Genomic DNA, 19,334 nt, shown 5'->3' on the forward strand with positions numbered 1-19,334 from the left:
CCAATACGACGTAAATCGAGGTATTAGTGTAAATGATGCAACTTTGAGTGTTTTTTTAGTTTTTTTAATTTTTTTAACTGCTCTTAAAAAATCGCCCTTTATATAAAAGTCTTAGTCTTGCTCAGACTCAATAAAGGTGGAACAGTTTTTCCTCAAATTCTCAAACATGTGGAGTTTGGTTCTTCGGAGAAAATAAATACCAAACTTTTTGATATCCGAATGAAGGACGCACCCTCAACTAATTTAACCAGATCTCGCAGACCCATTCGCTGATTTTTATACCCTACACCACCACTGTGGTACAGGGTATTATAACTTAGTGCATTTGTTTGACCATTTGTTAGACCCATTGATAAATATACCGACTCAGAATCACTTTCTGATGCGATTTAGCTATGTCCATCTGTCTGTCCATGTAAATTGGTGTACAACGTAAAGGTCGCAATGTTTTTCGGTCTAGAGACGATTTGCAATAATGTGGTCATTTGTTATCCGCTTCTGTCGTAATTAGGCAGGAAGGATATTCTATTGACTCTCGACATTACTGGTGAGTCTCAAAAAACCGGTTCAGATTATGCATATATCTTCCGTTTTTCACTCCTAGAGCTACTGCAAGCGCATTTATTGACTAATCTTCCCAAAATTTTGTACAACTCTTCTCGACGACTACCACAATATATAAGAGGTTTCTCAAAATCGGTTTAGATTAAGATATAACTGCCATATATGTATATCGCCCGATTTTCATTTCTAGAGCCACTGTAAGCGCATTTATTGAGCGATCTTCCTTAAATTTTGTACAACGCTTTTTTCAGAGGTTTGGGCAAACTCAGTTCAGATTTAGATATAGCTCCCATTTATATGTTCTTCAGATTTGGAATAATATGGCAATAATGTGGTAATTTGTTAACCGTAGTTATTACAGCTTGAACATATTTGCTCGAAATTTAAAAACATCCGCCGAAGTTCTTCAAAATTGTTTCAGACTAGAGTATAGCTCCCACTTTGTACTTATAGGCTGGGTGTAGGGTATTATACAGTTGGCACCGCCCGATTTTTACATTTCCTTACTGATTAAGTTTGACTATGTTTTTTTTAGTTGTGTTTTTAGAGAATTTCTTGCATTTCATTCAAAATTTGGAATCATTGTAGAAACTTTTTTTGGCCTTAAAAAATGTCTGTTTCCTTTTTGGAAATGAAACAGATATTTATTGTTAAGTTTTTATTCAGATAATCTTAGGTTTCTTTCTTTGTCAAGATGTGTTTGTACATATTTTTATAAATAAATATCTTATATAAGGACTAAGTTACTAAAGCTAAAAGTTTCTTTGAAAAGATAGTATCATTCGTATTATATGTATGCTTCATTTCAAATAGATCTTCAATCTTCTTCTTTCGACAAGGATATTTCAAGATATTACTGGCAAATATCGCAAATGGACTCGGGGGTCTTTCCCTGAATCTTAATTCTTTATATAACAAAAATAAATCAATGCTTAAATTGCTATATTTTATGTAAGAATCTTTTTTATTTTTAAATTTTCCTTTTCTACGTAAAACTATGCAGTTCTTGTGAAGTTAGTGTTGATAGTGTTGCAAAGAGATTTGTTGTGCTTGTGAAATTTTCTATTTCTCCAAAGAGAAAATCTTCTGCGGCCGCTCTCAATGCAGCTTCCTCCGTTAAGAATGTATCAACTTCAACTATGGCACTGGTGTCCTTTGAAGATTCAACATCAGAGCCTCCGCCACCAAGTCTTGTAGGGTGATCTTCTTGTGAGTTTGGTGTTTCATCCTCTGTAATGGGTGTTAGTCGAACTTGTAGCTTTTCTGTTGGTTTTTTGGTTACTGACTCCAAGTTTTCATTCTTTGGTATGAGAGGTAAATCTTTTGTGGCAGAAAATGGAATTGGAGTAGTAGTTGGAGTTGCAGAAGAAGTTGGAATTGGGGAAGTAGTGGATGTTGTAGTTGAGCTTGATAACATGGATTCTTCTGGGAAAACTTCTTTTGTTGTGGTAACTTCTGCCGTGGGTTCTGAAGTTGTTATTGTTAGAGTTGCCATTGTTGAGGTGATTTCACCAAGTGTGGATGGACTATCTGTGGAGCTTGAGATGATGTTGTCATTAATTATTAAATTTTCTTTATCCATGGAGAGATTTAAACCCAGTTTTGATAAAATATTTGGAATGTTGATAGCTTCCTCAGACTTCTGTTCAAAAACATTGGTGTTGACATTTTCTTCTTCTGTTGAAGGGGTTGGTAAAACTTCTTTAAAGACTGTTAATTGAGTATCCTTATTAGTCATAGTTTTTGGTGTTGTAGACAATTCTTGAGGTTTTAAGGTTAGGGCGAAATTTTCTTTCTTAGGAAAAGAAGATGCAGTTGTTTGTTCAACATCTGAAGATTCAGTTGAAGTTTCTTCTGTTAACACTTTGGGCTTTGTAACTGTAATGGCCTTTTCCTCTGTTTGATCTTTGGTAATTGTGGCTTCTGTATTTGCAGGTTCTTCATTTTGTTCTAATACAACTCTTTTGGTTATGGAAGTTTCTGTTGTAAAAGTTTTGACATCTGTTGGATGAATCTGCTTTGCGATTTCTGTTGTTGAATGTTGTATTGCTGATGCTACTGTTTCCGAAGATATTCTGTCTGTATCTAAAATTGGGCTAAAAATGGTTGGAGTTGCATTGACTATTTTTGTGGGTATGTGTTTTACTCCGAAAGCAGTGGCTTCTTCAACAACTAAAGTTGATGATTTTGAAGAAGACATTCCTTCTTCTTTTGTGGCTTCTTCATGAGTTGTTCCTTCAGCGGGCGAAACAGCTTTTTCTACTCCTTTTCTGTCTAAATCATTGCTAGTTGGAGTTGTATTTTCTGTGTTTGTTGTTTGCTTGATGTCGCTTAAAGAAGTTTTCGGTTCTGTAGCCATAACATCGCTTCTTATAAACGGAACTTTTGGTGTTAAAGTTGAAAATTTTTTCTGCAAAATGGGAGTTTCAGATAGAGTTGTTTCTTTCCTTGTGGTAAACTCATCTCTGCTTTTAGATTTAGGAGTTGTTCTTGAGTTCAATCTTGCTCGGCTTCTTGAAGATGATTTATTTCTGCTAGAATTGGACTTAGTTCTTCTGCGCGTAGAGGTAGCAACACCATTTACTCTAGATCTTCGGCCACTACTGGTTGTTGATGGTTGTGACCTGTTTTGTGTTGACACCGATTTAGTAGAGGTTTCTGTATTTGCAGACTGAGGGGCTGCAATAGTTGAAACTTCTGTTTTTGGGGATGCATGATTTGTTTCTTTTACATCTTCATTTTTTAGTTCCGCTTCACTGGGCACCATCCCCTTTGAACTCATAGAAACTTCTCCTTCTTTTACTGCAATTAAAGTTTGAACTGTTGTATGAACCAAAGGTCTTTCACTGGTTCTTAGTGTTACATCTAACAACAGCTGTTGATTCTCCTCCATTTCGTCATCCTTTAGCACCATATTGGAGGCAATATCTTCCATTGGCAAACTTTTCATTTGAGCAAGACCTATAAGGACTGCAGCCGTAAGTATGGGGGGAAAATAACAAGAAAATTCCATTACTATTATGAACATAAATTTTGCATAGATAAAATGCATTTTTGGGCCTCATTATCTTCCTCTCTCTCTCCGCATCCCTTATCCTCTTGCGCTCTTTCGCTTACCTGTCAGTGTAATTAATCCTGTAATTATTTGAAAACGCATTATGCAGCGCTCCCAAATAGTGATAGTGATTTATGACTGTTAATATCTGCGGATGCCTTTGTGCAAATAATTGCATAAATTATTTCTCTTGTTTATATAACATTCGTAGGCCATCGCCCATATGAACGAATATGGGCGCGTGTGTCTGTGTTTTATCTAGAAAATCGGGTTTTAATTTATATGCCATCGAGTCACGTTTACTTTGGAGTAAAACTATATTCATTGTTTTTTTTTTTGTTGTATGGCGATGCGTACAAATTGATAACAAATTTATGATGAAAATTTTAGATTAGACAACGAGTGATGCATGCCTGCATATGGCGCTGATTGGGTTTAGGTGAACTATAGCAGCAATGCGGAAGGTGAATGTACATTTTGCATCACATTGGTGTAGCAAACAAATAGATTAAGTCAAAAGTTGTTAACAATAGCGATTTTTTGTGTATACATTAGCTCTACATGAATCTATATGTATTTGGGATAGTTGCACAGTGGGATGAAATAACAGTTTCTATGTTTAGTTTGTATTTTATAGACTTCTGTAGGAGAATTAAATCTTAAGTTTGTGCTGAAATTCCCTTCAATGTTTTGAATTTTTAATAAAATTTTATAGACGAAATTAAATTCGATATTTTCATCAAAAATCAAATTTAGTTTAACTTTTCAAAAAAAAAAAAAACATATTTGGGCAGAATACAAAGTTTTAACTGGGCTTTTTACTCGTTTTGCTCTTAGTTCTCACATCCCCTTTCTATTTGTCAAGTATATCGTAAATCCCTCTTCATTTCGGATATACACTTCACCCTTAAACTCTTTTTTTTTTGAAAATTTTTCCTAATTTCCACTTCAGTTACTGCTGTCATGGCCCATTTGGTAGACCATAAAGCCACTTTACATTTGCACAACATCTGTTTGCATTTTGTGTCTTCTCCCGCCACGGCAATGACATTGACATTTAAAATTGACTTGCAATGTTTTTGCTGAACCGTCACATTCAATTATCGAGAATATTTTGTTTTGTTCATTTTTTCTGTTGGTTGTCTTTGTTTGTTGACAAAGAAAAACAACACTTAAAAAAGCACAATCAAGCAAAATGATGAGAATAGAAACAAATTCAAATAAATATAAATTGCATTGGCAGAATTTACCAAATGTATGGCGAGTCAACAAACAATGAAAGCTGCAATAAAGAAAATCTCTACAGGGCATTTTACCCAGAATGTAATCTGAAAACAGGGAATATTTTTTAACTACAATTTAGGCCAAAAAACAATCTTGACAAAGTGACTTTGGTATAAAGCGAAAGCATAACAATGGGTGGTGTTTTTTGAGATTTTGATGTGGTATAGCCAAAAAACGAAAGAAACCAGCAAACAAAAGCTAACATTGATGATAATCTGTTTTAGGCCAGAACCCGTGGTGGTGCCAAATTATCGAAGGGTTGTTGTTTTGTTACATTTTGTTAATGCAACTCTCTTTTGCAGCCAAGTGTAAATAGAGTCGAATTTCTATCTTACCCTATTGCCCAGGGGACATGGTATGATAATCCTATTAGTCAAGAAAAAATAGAACAATTCTGGTGATAATGCTGAAGTTGTGAACAAAAATGGCAATTAGGAAGGTGATTATCGTTTAGATTACATCATCAGCAAGATAAGAACTTATGAGGTAAAAGTGAAAGGATTTATGATATAAATGGTGTTTGCCAAAGCCCCAAAGCAGTATATTTATTTTAAAGACTAAAATATCACTTTTCTTCTTTTAAAAACCAGAATATTTTGTTGCTATATGTTAAGAAAATATAGTCCATACATTTTTGACATCAATTACAAAAAGTAGGTTAGGTACACTGATTAAATACTCAGGATCACTAACTAAGTATAGATCCTTACTTACCATATTTTTTTAGATGGGCAGGAGCAGAATCTTCCTGATTGATTATATTACGCTCATTTGAAAGATGCTCCTCAATGTTTGGTATAACATGATAAAATATGATGCTGTTTTAAGAAAACAAAGAAGATTTATTTTATACTTATCTGAAAAAAAAGTTCCTTCACATCTTTTAAGATGTGAGATTCCTGAATTTATGCATATTGTAAAGATATCTAGAAAATTCTAACGGCAAAACTACTCTGCGCCCATTTAGTAATGCCTCCTGAAGGCGTGTTTGTACTTTTTGGCGTCTTCATGTCAACTCCTTCAGGATATACAAACTTGAATCTTGTATCATGTATAATTTTGAATCGATTAGCTATACTAAAGCGTTTCCGAACAAAAGTTTCATTCTTCATTCATTGGTCTTTATCTTCCTTTTTGTTCTTCCGATTTCTGGTTTTCTCAAAAATTTTTTATAGGCCAGGTTGAAAAGTGGATGCGGATATAAATCCTCCCGTACACCTAAGCCATTAACCGGCTTGTTCTGCGCTCTAAATACTACAAAAAGTAACCTCGAAAAAGAAAATCTAAGTTAGGAATTCTGTGCTTCTTACAAAATCCCTAATTGTTTTGCATGGCACACCACTAAGTTGGTTCATGTCTGGTATCGTGTCCTCACCTAAGTACCGTTGTCTGTTAGCCGCGAAAGCCGGGCAATGACTCCTTAACTCGGACTGCGTCGACCCGAAAGGCTTCGGATTCACTGCCAAATCGTCTGCCCTTTCATTCCCCCTTACACCCTTATGGCCCGGCACCCAAACGATGCCGATTGTGCTATTATCAGAGAAGGCGTTATTGTGCTTCTTACATTCCAAGATTGTTCGAGACCTTACCGTCCTGGTTGTTATTGCCCTTATGGCAATTTTACTGTCCGTAAAGATGTTTACACTCGACGTCCTCGTGTTAGCACTGCACCACCTCACGCATACCGTGATCGCCCGAATCTCCGCCTGCAGGACCGCATTGTGGTCCGTCATAACCTGATAAAGCTGCCATATAAACCGTTCTCCCGATTAAACTTCTTGGGCCTCTAGAGGCTGCAATTATTATCCGATTTGGCTGAAATTTTGCACATAACGTTGAGGAATGACTTCCAACAACTGTGCAAAGTGTGGTCTAAATCAGTTCATAACCTGATATAGCCGCCATATAAACTGTTCTCCCGATTAGACTCTTTGAACTCCACTCACCATTTGGCCTCTGTAAGCTCCCCATGTACGGACTGTGCTTTGCCATCGGCTTCCGCAATCTGGAAGTATCTCCTCAATCAATCTGATGAAATCCTCTCGTTCGGATTTCCTTTGATCCTTCTTGTAAGTCCTGAGCTTTTCCTTATAAAAGTCCCACAGTGCGATGTGACCAATACCCTTACCTGCATTAAATGTCCGACTAGCATCCTTCCTAATCCCCACCCGACAGGGAACCACTACACTAATACAGGCCCTATATAGTTTGTGTCCTCCAACCTTCATGATTTTGCCTTCTGGGATGAGTCTTAGCTTAGAGCCATCCAATAAACCCCACTCTAGGGTGTCCCCTGTTTCGCAGGCCAGATTTTTAAACCTCTTATTGTGGCAATATTACCACCGAAAGGGAATCTCCCTTGTGACATTCCTTGCACATTCCGACACAGCAAATAAGATCTTGCCTTCTACCAACTTCCATTGTTCCTCAGTAAGCCTTCTATCTGGTTTCGACTCATCCTCAATGGCCACCCCTATGCAGCCCTTGTTGTAGACATTTGGTTTCCGATCAATTTTTGGTTTCTTGAATACGGTGTCATTAGCTGAAAATGTATCCTTTGTCCTATCCCGCTTGGAGCACCCTGTTTCCTCGGATTCAAGGCATAGTGACTTTCCTCTGCCGGAAAATTTGAACCTCTATCCAACCTCTCTGAATTTCGGGCAGTTTGATCCCTTCCCTACTTGGCCAATTCTTTGATTGATCGGCATAATATTAATACGGTCATTCTTTATCGCAGACTTTAAGGATGCCGACGAAATTTAAGACAGGTTGTCCTCCTTTAGACTCATTCTGGTATTGTTTGACTGCATTTTGTCACTCATGGTTAATTATTCATTTGTGATGGAATTTTTATTCTTAATAGTTGGTAATTTTTAACATATAAAATAATAAAAAGTTTTAACAAATTAGCAGGCTTGTAACTGTTTTTTGTTAGTCACTTTACTGGCAAGCTAGCGAATTTTTCAAGAATTGTGTTATATTCGTATAGCAAACTGACTGTATGTCTATGGGTCGGATATCTAGAAAAATCTCCATTGCCCTAGTGGGCGTGGGCTTCGTAGCCACGCCTATGACATGTTGTATTATCCTTACGCCCTTTTTCTCCGTCACAGTCCACCAAATTACTGAGACATAATTAGGTATTGGTCTAATCACGCTTCTGTACAGCCAGTGGACTATCATCGGATTCAGACCCCTATTTGAGGCTACGGCCCTTCTACACAGTGCCCAACATTTGTAAGGCTTTTCAGTACAATTCCGTTGGTTTTCCTGTCCAAGATAACCACCAAGTAAATAACCTTTACGGATATCGAAATCGTTCTGTTGGGGAAACGTGTTGCATCAGAATGACCTTCGTCTTTCTGGTGATCAGTCAGATTTCAATCTTCTCTGATTTCATTGCATTGGTATCATAATTGCATTTTTAATAATTCTCATCCTCCAACCTTCACATCTCTGCTCGTACTCCTAGTAATCTAAAATTTTATTAATTCAAATTTTATAAAATTTAAGCTGGTGGTCCAAAACCCCCGCCACCAATGAGTAATCCATTCCCCTACTCATATTTCTATTCAAATTTATTATCAAATTTGTTGGTTTCTTGTTTGTGGTCTATTCATCTCAATGCCGAATGCCGAGCACTCTTCGCTGATGATAATTTGTATATCCCCAATGAATAAGGCCCCAAAACGCAAGTATAAATCAAAGTAAAAAAAAAATCAAAAATCAATTCAATTTATATGCAAATTTGCCTCTTTTACGGTTGCTTGTTGTTGTTTTTCCTAGAACCATTCATTTGGCAAAGAAACGAGCAGCAGTGCAGATTTTGTTACAATCTCGTAAAGGGCCACAACAACAGGTGACGGCGGAAACAGGAAATGGGTAATAAGAGATGTGGCCTTTTGTGTCAAAACAACGAGAAACGGAAAGAGCGAGAAAACAGAACTCACTCTCTTGTCACGCTCGCACAAACATAAGAGAAGAAAAATGTTGATGTTTTAATTAAAACTCCAATACGTATTAACATAAAATAAACGTAGAACACTTTGCATGTAGGCAGTCACCAAAAGGAAATCATTTACATTTTATTATGGAGCGACAGCGAATTACGCATCACATCGTAGGCTTTGTGCAGAGCAAATAATTATGACACATTGTGACAAATTTTTTGACACGTGTCACGGACGGAAGTATGGTTGGTTTGTTCGATGAAAACCAGATTTTCTATAATAATTGACAGGGTAATAATTACAATATGTCCCAAATATATAATAAGAGGATATGAAAAGCAAGGAAAAGGATTTTCGAATGGTGCTTCATTAAGAGCCTTCACTTTAATTTTTTGTATACTCTTCTTTATGGCCATTAAACCACTCCTTGGTTTATTGTTAAGCATTATCTCCGCCCTTCATTGTGGCAAATTATCAACAATGAAGTTGCAACATAAAATATCATACCTCCCCCTTTGTCTGTGGAAGCATGATTGATATGTGCCAATAATCATATTTGCTGCACTTTGTTAACAATGGGAAAATCTATCAGGGAATTTGACAATGGCAACAAAAGTGAAAATCCATAGGGAAAAGAGATTTACCCAGACGTTTGGTGGTTGCAAATGCAATAATGTAGGCTTTGTCTGGCCAACCATGCCAAGATTACATTTTGTAATATTATAAAAAGCAAGTGAGAGCTCAGCAAGCACAATATCATCATGCTTATCCACATAGCTTTCCAGGGATGTAGCAGGAATACAAATTCCATCCAAGGCATAGGGCAGCTATATCTTAATTAAATTTTACCAAATTGCAAAGAAGAGTCGCTGGTAACCCCAATTGGAATATAACTTAACAAAAGTAGAAGAAAATATCACAATTGTAGTCAGCTTTTTGAAGTCATGTAACAGAAATACGTCTTTATGTCTTAAGGTAAGGTGACCCTTCTTTTGTCAAGAGAACGAAATATGTACACGAGAATGGTGTGCATTGACATCCAAGGGTTTTTTACATAGTGAGGACCGATACAATGGTCCAATCCTTAGAGCAGTACCAGGTGGAATGGTTAACACATGTGCTTTGGAACATATAGATCATTTGTGCCGCCCAGGGTATACTTCTAAGCTATTAAGTAGGAGAAGGCACATTACATGAGGGAAGTTTATGACCACTATTGAGGGTGACGACTATCAATATTCTACTGGATCCTAACTAAGGAGAGACCTGACACGGAAACGGATCAGCCATAAATGTCCAAAAAAGTGTGGAGTTGAACTTTATCCCGGAAAAGACTTAATTCTTCCCTTGCGAGGAAGATAAATATTGACCAATTCGGGTCGCCAAACTTCCTCAACAACAATGTGTAGATATGCAAAAACGTAAAATTTTTAGGAACGATCTCGGATAGGAAAATGAACTGGGCGTGCCATTTATAAAACTCACAGATCGAAGGCTCCAAATGGCTTCCGAATCCGATGATGTTCTCTGGCTTTACGCATGTGTAATAAGATCAATACCAATTTACGCCTCAGTTGTATGGTGGATGGCGACGAAGTAAAAGTGGAACATATCTACCTTAAACCAGACTAAGACGAAGAGAAGCGGAGATAAAGACCGAGATTTTAGGATAATGGGGGCAACGCTTTTTGTCTGATCTTAAGTGAAATATCAGATAGCCACTGCGACTTAAAGTGATGGGGATGTAGGTAGAGAGAGAAAGAGCAGGTCATACATTTGCGGGATAATCGAGATGACCATAGAAAAATTGGTTCGAATAGAAGAGATTTCGGGTCAGATGCCTGAGGCGACACTTGAGGTTGTGTGCAAGACACTGTTGCCAGCGGCACAATTATGGATTGCCAAAAATCGAGTTTCAATAAAACGGTGATGAGAACAGATATTCGGGCTTGAGTTGATTAAGTACTTATACTAGATCGGCGGCTGTGATCTTTACGGGCAGCAAAATAGCGAAAAGAAACCAAAGCAATGAAAATATTTAAGATTTCTCTGACTAGAGCACAATTCGCATCATAAGAGTAGTATTGAAATCATTTATGATCTTAGTAAGTGCAAAGTTTTTCAAGCTTTTATGAATTGAGATTGTTGGCAAGGAGATCGTATGTACCACAATGGAGAAGCCGGTAGAATGTTGAAATCGTATGCCCATATTGAGAAGTAGTGTGAAGTAGATCCATATGTCATTATTATTTTTACAGACTCACCAATGAAATATAAATGAGAATTTGTGAAGTGCATTTTGGGAAGATGACATGACATTGAAGCATTTCCTATGCCATTGCTTAGTTTTCAAGGTTATCAGGTGCCAACGTTTAGGTTCGGTTACAAGACAAGACTTGAACCAATTTAGTGGCGTATAATGGAAACCAATGAGGGATTATGTGTGGAGAACAGAATTCCAGATATCCAGGCAACTTTTTATAAGTTAAAGCGCACATCATGCTGATGGTGATCAGTCTCTGTGTTGAGACTTCTAGGGGCTCTAGAAGTGATGTTAAAGGTTCGGTTTATATGGAAGCTAGAAGCAATTTTGCCCATCAACTTTCCATTAAGGAACAGGGGCTAACTTCTTACTCATAAGTGAGTGCTGTTTGATTTCCATAAAGGACCTCCTTTTATGGCACCTTTTAGGAGAAGTTTTCACGTGTCATAGGACCTCACAAATATCGCATGCATTAGGATAACCACCGCTGAAAATTTTTTTGATGTTCTTGCCGAATTTTGAATCCAAGCGTTCAGCGTCATTGGTGGGCATGCTCACATCTGCGATATAGTGACCTACATGGAGTCCCCCCGGTAAAACCTATATATAATCCATTTATTATCTATCCTAAATTCAAGCATTACTCTTATGGATAGGAAAATTTCCAAAAATAGAGCTGTCTTACAAAAACTCTAGCTCGAATTAAGCATGAGGTTTTCCTATGAATTTTGAACTGGCGTAAAGTAGACGAATAAAACTTGCGAACAAATTTTTTTTCCGTCATATAAGGTCATGATTTGGAGGACAATTGGTTTGTCAAATGTGGGTAACCTTTTATGCCAAAAAAAAAAAAAAAAACAAACAAGCAGGTGCAATTTTATTTCAAAATCATTAAAATCCGCGTTTCTTCGGTAAATGGTCATAAAATGTTAAGAAAAATTTTTTGTTGTAAAAACAGTGGATTAGGAAATAAAAATATTTTGTTTTGAAACTTTTTCAAAATCTTTTTTTAAATCATTTTTTTAAATTAAAAAAAAAAAAAATAAAAAAAAAGTTATAAAAATATTGCGTCAATATAAATGCTTTAATTAATGAATATATGAAATTCAACAAAATCGGAAATCGGACGAGGCAATCGAGGATCAGGTGTTAATGGGTCTCTTCCTTTTTATTTGTGATTAAAATAAAGTTCGTGATGAATCTCATGAAATTAACTTAAAATGTTTGTATATCCCTAACTTTTAGCTTATGGCCCCTTATTTATGACGCAGCCATGTAAAAACTTCCCCTCAAAGAGTTGTCCCACACCGGTAAGCCATTTGGACTCGGCAATAAAAAGGAGGCCCCTTATCTTTGAGCTTTAACTTGAATCGGACAGTACTCATTGATATATGAGAAGATTCCCCCTGTTCCTTCATGAAATGTTCTTGGTCAAATTTGCATATGCAGCTAAGCTCATTAGTTAAAATAAACGAAACCTTTTGTCCACTTGATTCATCCAAGTCAAAGTTTTTTCCTCTATACATTTAAGTTATTTTTGTTATACTTAGCTAACATATGCTTCATTTGTTCGAGTGATATCGTCTTAGTGTATTTTGTCTGTACGAATTTAATTAAGACAATAATAATAATTGGTTTCAATAACTTCTTCTTCATATCCTTTGGGAATCATTCGTCATAATTCAATGATTATGAGCTTACCGAATTGCCTATTACTGAGTTATTAGAAACTCCACCTCATCCTAACTGTGGGAAACCTGATTCTAATGGTGCTTTTAAGAACATTAATGAAGCATTCAAGAAATTCTTACCGTTGAAAATCATTTCCCATAGTAAATTCTCATTTTTTATTGACATTTGTTAAACTTCCCAAAAAAGTGAAACTTTCATTTGATTACCTTGCCACGGCATCGTGGCCACAAATGAAAATTGGATTCATCAAATTTGGGAACATCCCCCAAAAAAACAGGCTGGTGGAATTTCAGTCCTCCCACCCTACCAATCAACCTGTAAACCATTGATTTCTTTGGGATACTTTTCGGGATTACTTTCCAGACCATAAAAACTGGGTAGATAAGAGTACCAACACGAACGTTTGGATGAGTAATGCATGACATTTCACAATATTTGCTCAGTGCGAGACGCATTACCCATTACATGTCATTGCGTGAGTTGTGCGTGCAGCATCACCAGAATCATCCACCATTCCTGACGCATTCAGCATGCTGTGGCAAACGTGAAGTCACACCTCATACCGACCGCACTCACATCACGTGAATTTGATTGAATTGCAAATTGATTGACGTTTGACAGTAGAAATTGATTTATGTTTTATTGCCAAGCCAGCAAAGAAAATAGGAAATGTAAAAAGGTGCAAATATAACTTTTATTGATGCTATGGACACCAGCAAATGGAAAACGTAATGATTTTTTCCCTTTCACAATAGAAAGGTGTTTGTTATAAGGCAGTTTGATGAAGAGCAATATGAAACCTTTTTACTTTATGGTTATAGTTTACAAAAGGATCTTGGCCTTTTTTCTGTCAATCACTATAGTCAGGGTCCATTGGAGTTGTTGTTGTTGTTATTTGAACATGATATGGCCATAAACAAACTATTTTAGTTTTACTACTAGCAGAGACTTGACATGAAGACGCTTTAGTGAATTTTTTCTTTTTACAAAGTTTTGGAAAAGTCTTTACAAATAGGATTCTTGTAGTGTGAATAGAAAATGATGTAACCATTTGTGCTCTTCTACATTCAAACCATATATGGTATAGAAACTTAAATGAATAGCTATTGCTACCATATAAACCGTAAGGCCGATTTGACTACTTTTGCTCTTAAAAATACTAAGCTTTCTACCGATATACATATGCCTTAAGGGGAGACCGGTCCAACGAATTTACTTCTTCAACACCAAAAAATCCCATTTATTTGCCGTTTTGATATCATAAAAATAGTACACATGAGTTAGTTTGTTTGGATTTTAAATAGAGTACAGGATTATTTGAACTATGATTTGAAGTCCTTTTCCACATTAATTCGATTTCTTTTAAATTCTTACAAAAATTCGTTATATATTGTCATGATGGAAAACAAGTTGCTCCAATGTAGCATTACGATTTCGCAACCCTAACTCGATTTCATCCCTTCGCTTTAAAACTCAATTAAGTTTATTTATCGCCAAAATGCAGTGTACGAAAAATGGCTAAAGTGCCAAGATATCGTAAACATGTGTTTATTAACTTTATATTGTTGATGTTTAAATCTTAGCTAATTATACCCTAAAGGATCACGGCACAAATACATTCACATATTTATAAACATACTTCTAGTTATATACCATATATGGGGAGAGAGCAATGCAATAGTTAGATACCGAACGACACGTACGAGGGGAAACTCCCCCTGTTAGAAGTTTTCTTAATAAGTTTTGCTAACGATTCAAAGTTCAATGGTACACTCGAAGAAAATGGATTCTTAAGAACATTAAGACAAACGGCTTGAATTGAAGATTTAAAGCATTCGAGATGTTGCTTCGTATACCGACTTACTATAATGATAGTTTTACGAAATTTACATGCTAACATCTGAGCAACAGTTGCCTCCTGTACTGGTATTGTTAAACAATTAAAATAACTCAGAAACGTCTATTCTTGGTATGATTCCCGTTACTGAACACAAGAGTTTATTTTAAGTTAAAACATTGGTAACTATTTTCATACCCTCCACCATACTAATTTCGTCATTCTGTGGGCTATATCGGTCCACGTTTTGATATAGCTGCCATATAAACCGATCTGGGATCTTGACTTCTTGAGCCGCTAGAGGGCACAATTCTTATTCGATTTGGTTGAAATTTTCCATGAGGTGTTTCATTATGACTTCCAACAACTGCACTGAGTATGGTTGAAATCGGTCCATAACCTGATATAGCTGTCATATAAATCTATCCGGGGTCTTGATTTCTTGAGCGTCTAGAGTGCGCAATTCCTATCCGATTTAGCTGAAATTTTGCATGAGGAGTTTTGTTATAACTTTCAACAACTGTGCTAAGAATAGTTCAAATCGGTCCATAACCTGATATAGCTGCCATATAAAGCGATCGGGGGTCTTGACTTCTTGAGCCTCTAGAGGGCGCAATTATTCTCCGATTTGGCTAAAATTTTGTACAACGGCTTCTCTCATGACCTTTAACATACGTATCGAATATGGCATGAATCGGTTTATAGCCTAATACAGCTCCCCTATAAACCGATCTCCCCATTTTACTTCTTCAGCCCCTAAAGTACGCAATTCTTACTAGATTTGGCTGAAATTTTACAGAATGATTTCTACTGTGGTCTGCAATATTCAGTTTAATTGTGGTCCGAAATGAACCATAACTTCATATTGTTCCAATAACATAGCAATTCTTTTCTTTTATCGTTTGTTTGCCTAATAAGAGATACCGTGGCAAGAGCTCCACAAATGCGATCCATTGTGGAGGGTTTATAAGGTTCGGCTCGTCCGAACTTAGCCCGCTTTTACTTGTTAACCATTTTTTATCGTTGTATATTCAACTTTATTAAAATGATAGCCCCAAAGTTTTATCAATTTTTCCTTGAGTGTCTCACTTTGTTTCCCACTGCATTCAACAATTTTTCATTTTCTGTCTGCAAGTGTCGCTCCTAATGCACTACGTTTCCATTAAAATATATAGCTTCCTTTTGTCGAGGAGGGGAAAAAGGCAATCCGAGGGTTGGTTTGATTCCAAGCACAATCATGGTGCCTTATTAACTGAGAGATGTGAGTGAGAAAATGTTGTTTTAAGTAAATATTTCTTTCAATATCGTTTGTGAGCAATTTTCTAATGCGTAGATATGTTGCTGAGGATGTTGTATGAAATGGCAAATGGCAACAAAAACAACAGCAATAACAAATACCATAAGAAATGATATTTGTTTAAAGGACTCATGTGCGCCAAAACAATAGTTGGTGCAAAAGTCTGGGGAGGGGAGGAACGTAGCAAGGTTTAAAGTTTTGGGGGGGTAATGTCAACACCCTGCTGGAAAATAAGAAAGATACATTTTCATTAGTTTGGTTTTTAAAACAAATACAAAAAGATTGACACTGCGTTAAGGACAAACTTCTCCAATGAATTATTAAAGTTGCCAATGATCAGACTTAAGGATAATGAAAAAATGACATTGAGACTTTAATTTTTTTGGTGGTGGATAAGGATATAACTTATATAAATGATAACATAAGAAACACAAACTATTTGTTTTTAAGCTATTGTTTGAAATTTTGTTATTTAAATCATATAAAACATGCAAAATAAGCAAATTTAGAAAAAAAAATAAAATGGAATCTATAAGATGTGTTATGCCTCCTTTGCATTTGTAAAGAAGTTTCAAATATGTACACATTTTTAAATAATTTGTCTAGCCACATGAATAGAAATATTTTGAAACAGCTAGCAATTTTTTTTATAAGTAAAAACTAATTATTTGCAGTGAATATGATTCATTTACACTAAAAATCAATCCTTTACGGTAATATATGACTCTTTTACCACATATATTGTTAACTGAGTGAGAGAGAGAAAAAATGCAGCTACTTATACCACTTTGGTTCCCTTTGAAAATATAAACCTATCCGCTCTAATTTTTCATAAATTTTCTTATATATACGTAAGGCGGTTGGCACTGCAAATGCACGTCGCAGTGCGACACCTCTTTGGAGAGAAGTTTTTACATGGCATAGTACTTCACAAATGTTGCCAGCATTAGGAGGGGAAAACCACCGCTGAAAATTTTTTCTGATGGTCTCGCCAGAATTCGAACCCAGGCGCTCAGCATCGTAGGCGGACGTGCTAACCTCTTCGCTACGGTGGCCTCCTTTGGTACTTAAATAATACCTGTAATTCTTGATAGAAAAAGTCTTTATTCAGCATTAGGAGGGGAAACCCAGCGCTGAAAATTTTTTCTGATGGTCTCGCCAGGATTCGAACCCAGGCGCTCAGCATCATAGGCGGACGTGCTAACCTCTGCGCTACGGTGGCCTCCTTTGTTACTTAAATAATACCTGTAATTCTTGATAGCTAAAATCTTTATTTAGAGTTTGAACTGGTTATTCATTATTTATATTATTAATGATAATGATAAAGATGTCTTCTTGTTCATACCGCTGAACCATCAAGATCGCTTTAAAAAAACCAAATCAGACTAATTCTCCAAGAAATGAGAACAAGAAGTGGAACTCCTTCTGACTGCCAATGCGTGACACACACGCAGAAGATGTTCTATAGTCTCTTCTTTTTCGACGTCCTCACAGCTTCGGCAAAAGTCGTTACTGGCAAACTTCAGTCTGTCAGTATTTTTCGATAAGATAGTGTCCTTTCAAGGGCAATAACAACCAGGACGGTAAGGTCACGAACAGTGTTGCAGTGTAAGGAGATTAACGCCTTCTCTGAGGATAGCAAAATCCGCATCGTCTGGGTGCCGGGCCATAACGGAGTAAGGGCAAATAAAAAAAGCAAATAAAAAAAACGATTTGGCGGTGCCGTCAATAAACTTGGTTAACCGGAAGCCTTTCAATATTGTGCATTCAACATTGTGGAACAGCGCATTCAACATTGTGGAACAGCGAAACGGTCGGTAGGATCCAGATCGTGAGAGAACGAGCTATTACTGAAAGGAAGCAAGAAGGAGGTCAGTAAAGCAATTGGTATCATAACAGGACACATGAATACGAGCTTACTTATGTAAAATTGGTGCGGCAAGTGATAACATGTGTAGGTCATGTGGGGAAGATGATGAGACGTTGGCGCATTTCCTTTGTCATTGCCCGGCTTTCGCGTCTAACAGATACCTGCACTTAGGTGGAGACACAATACCAGACATGAACCAATTTAGGGGAGTGGTATTGAAAACAATTAAGGATTTTGTAAGTATCACGGAATTCCTAACATAAAATTTTCTGTTGAGGGTTTACTTTATGGTTTTTAGAGCGCACAACAAGCCGATTACTGGCTTAGATGTATGTCTATTGTGGCATGAGGTGGATTAATATCTGCACCCTCTTTTCAACCTAACCTAACCTAACCTAGTGGCCTGTCATAAAGGACACTATAATTGAGACGTCTGTTCTAGTCAGCAAAGCGGTGGACCTCTTCAAGTCTTGATGAGTCACATAATTTTAAAGTGTTCACAATCCCCACTTTGTGACCATTTATCATTCGTTGCCCTTCGGGCTAAAGCTTACATGTCGCCAGAGACATACTCACAGACTCCAGTTCCCCTGGAATGTGTAAGGTAGTTCCTAGTCTTGCAAGCCCGTCCGATCTACAATTCCCTGGTGTATCTCTGTGGTCCGGCACCCAGAACAGGTGAATTTTAAACTGTTCAGCCTTCTCGTTGAGAGATCTGCGATAGTTGAGGACGATTTTTGAATTCTAAGTTACGTTTTTCAGGGATTTAATGTCTGCCTGAGAAGATATTTATGCCAATCGTCGTTATGACATTACATATAAGCCATTTCACCACTTCTTTAAAGGATCTGCGCTTGAAACACACTGCAGTGGTCGGGTAAGTTTCTCGATATGACCAGCCCAAGTTGTTCAGAGTACACCCCAAAGTCAATCTGGTCGTCTAGTTTGGAAACATTCGTAGACTAACTTCTATCAACAAGAATATCGTAGTTCCAATGGTTCTATCAGGAATAGTAGTACAGTACTTTTTATCAAAAAGCGGCTCAGGAAATGTGTAATCCACAGTGCATCGAATATCGGTCATTGTATCAAAGATATCACAGTGTCCGTAGTCGGCGCATGACCAAAGGAGGAGCTCCCTTAGCCTGTGGTGTGAAGCACAACTTAGCCATCCTTGGGCTCCGGCTGAGTATTGAACAGAAGGTGGACTTTTGAAGCGCCGTCCACCAGACCACAACACCATATAGCAATATAGGTCTGACAACTGCAATATATATAAAAATGTTAAGTGTACAAGATAAGGTCTATACTCTCATATAATCAGCCTCCTCCCCTCTCTCTCTCTCTCCCAAGTAGGAGAGACAAAGGGAATAATGATTGGCCTGGTAGACGAAAAATCGTTTGCCATTAAAAATTTTTTGATTTTACTATAAAAGAAGGATTCTTTTAGCGTAGGCGAAGTTCTTAAAATGGCTTGCAATAAAAATAGTAACTAACGTTCAATAGTTCTACATTTTATTTT

At 36.9% G+C, this 19,334-nt stretch overlaps 1 protein-coding gene across 1 annotated transcript; it reads right to left on the bottom strand.

Annotated features, from left to right (window-relative positions):
- Window positions 1-1,549: 1,549 nt before the first annotated feature.
- LOC131996691 (mucin-2-like) lies at window positions 1,550-3,514 on the bottom strand. The gene has a single exon (XM_059366419.1). It carries the CDS (start codon window positions 3,512-3,514, stop codon window positions 1,550-1,552), a length of 1,965 nt encoding a protein of 654 aa, XP_059222402.1.
- Between the last annotated feature and the right edge of the window lie 15,820 nt (window positions 3,515-19,334).

The sequence above is a fragment of the Stomoxys calcitrans genome, chromosome 4 (assembly GCF_963082655.1).
Source record: "Stomoxys calcitrans chromosome 4, idStoCalc2.1, whole genome shotgun sequence".
NCBI lineage: Eukaryota > Metazoa > Arthropoda > Insecta > Diptera > Muscidae > Stomoxys > Stomoxys calcitrans.

What these genes read in the sequence shown, in the direction of transcription:
- LOC131996691 (XM_059366419.1), bottom strand. Translation starts at nt 3,514, where the DNA reads ATGAAAAGTTTGCCAATGGAAGATATTGCCTCCAATATGGTGCTAAAG.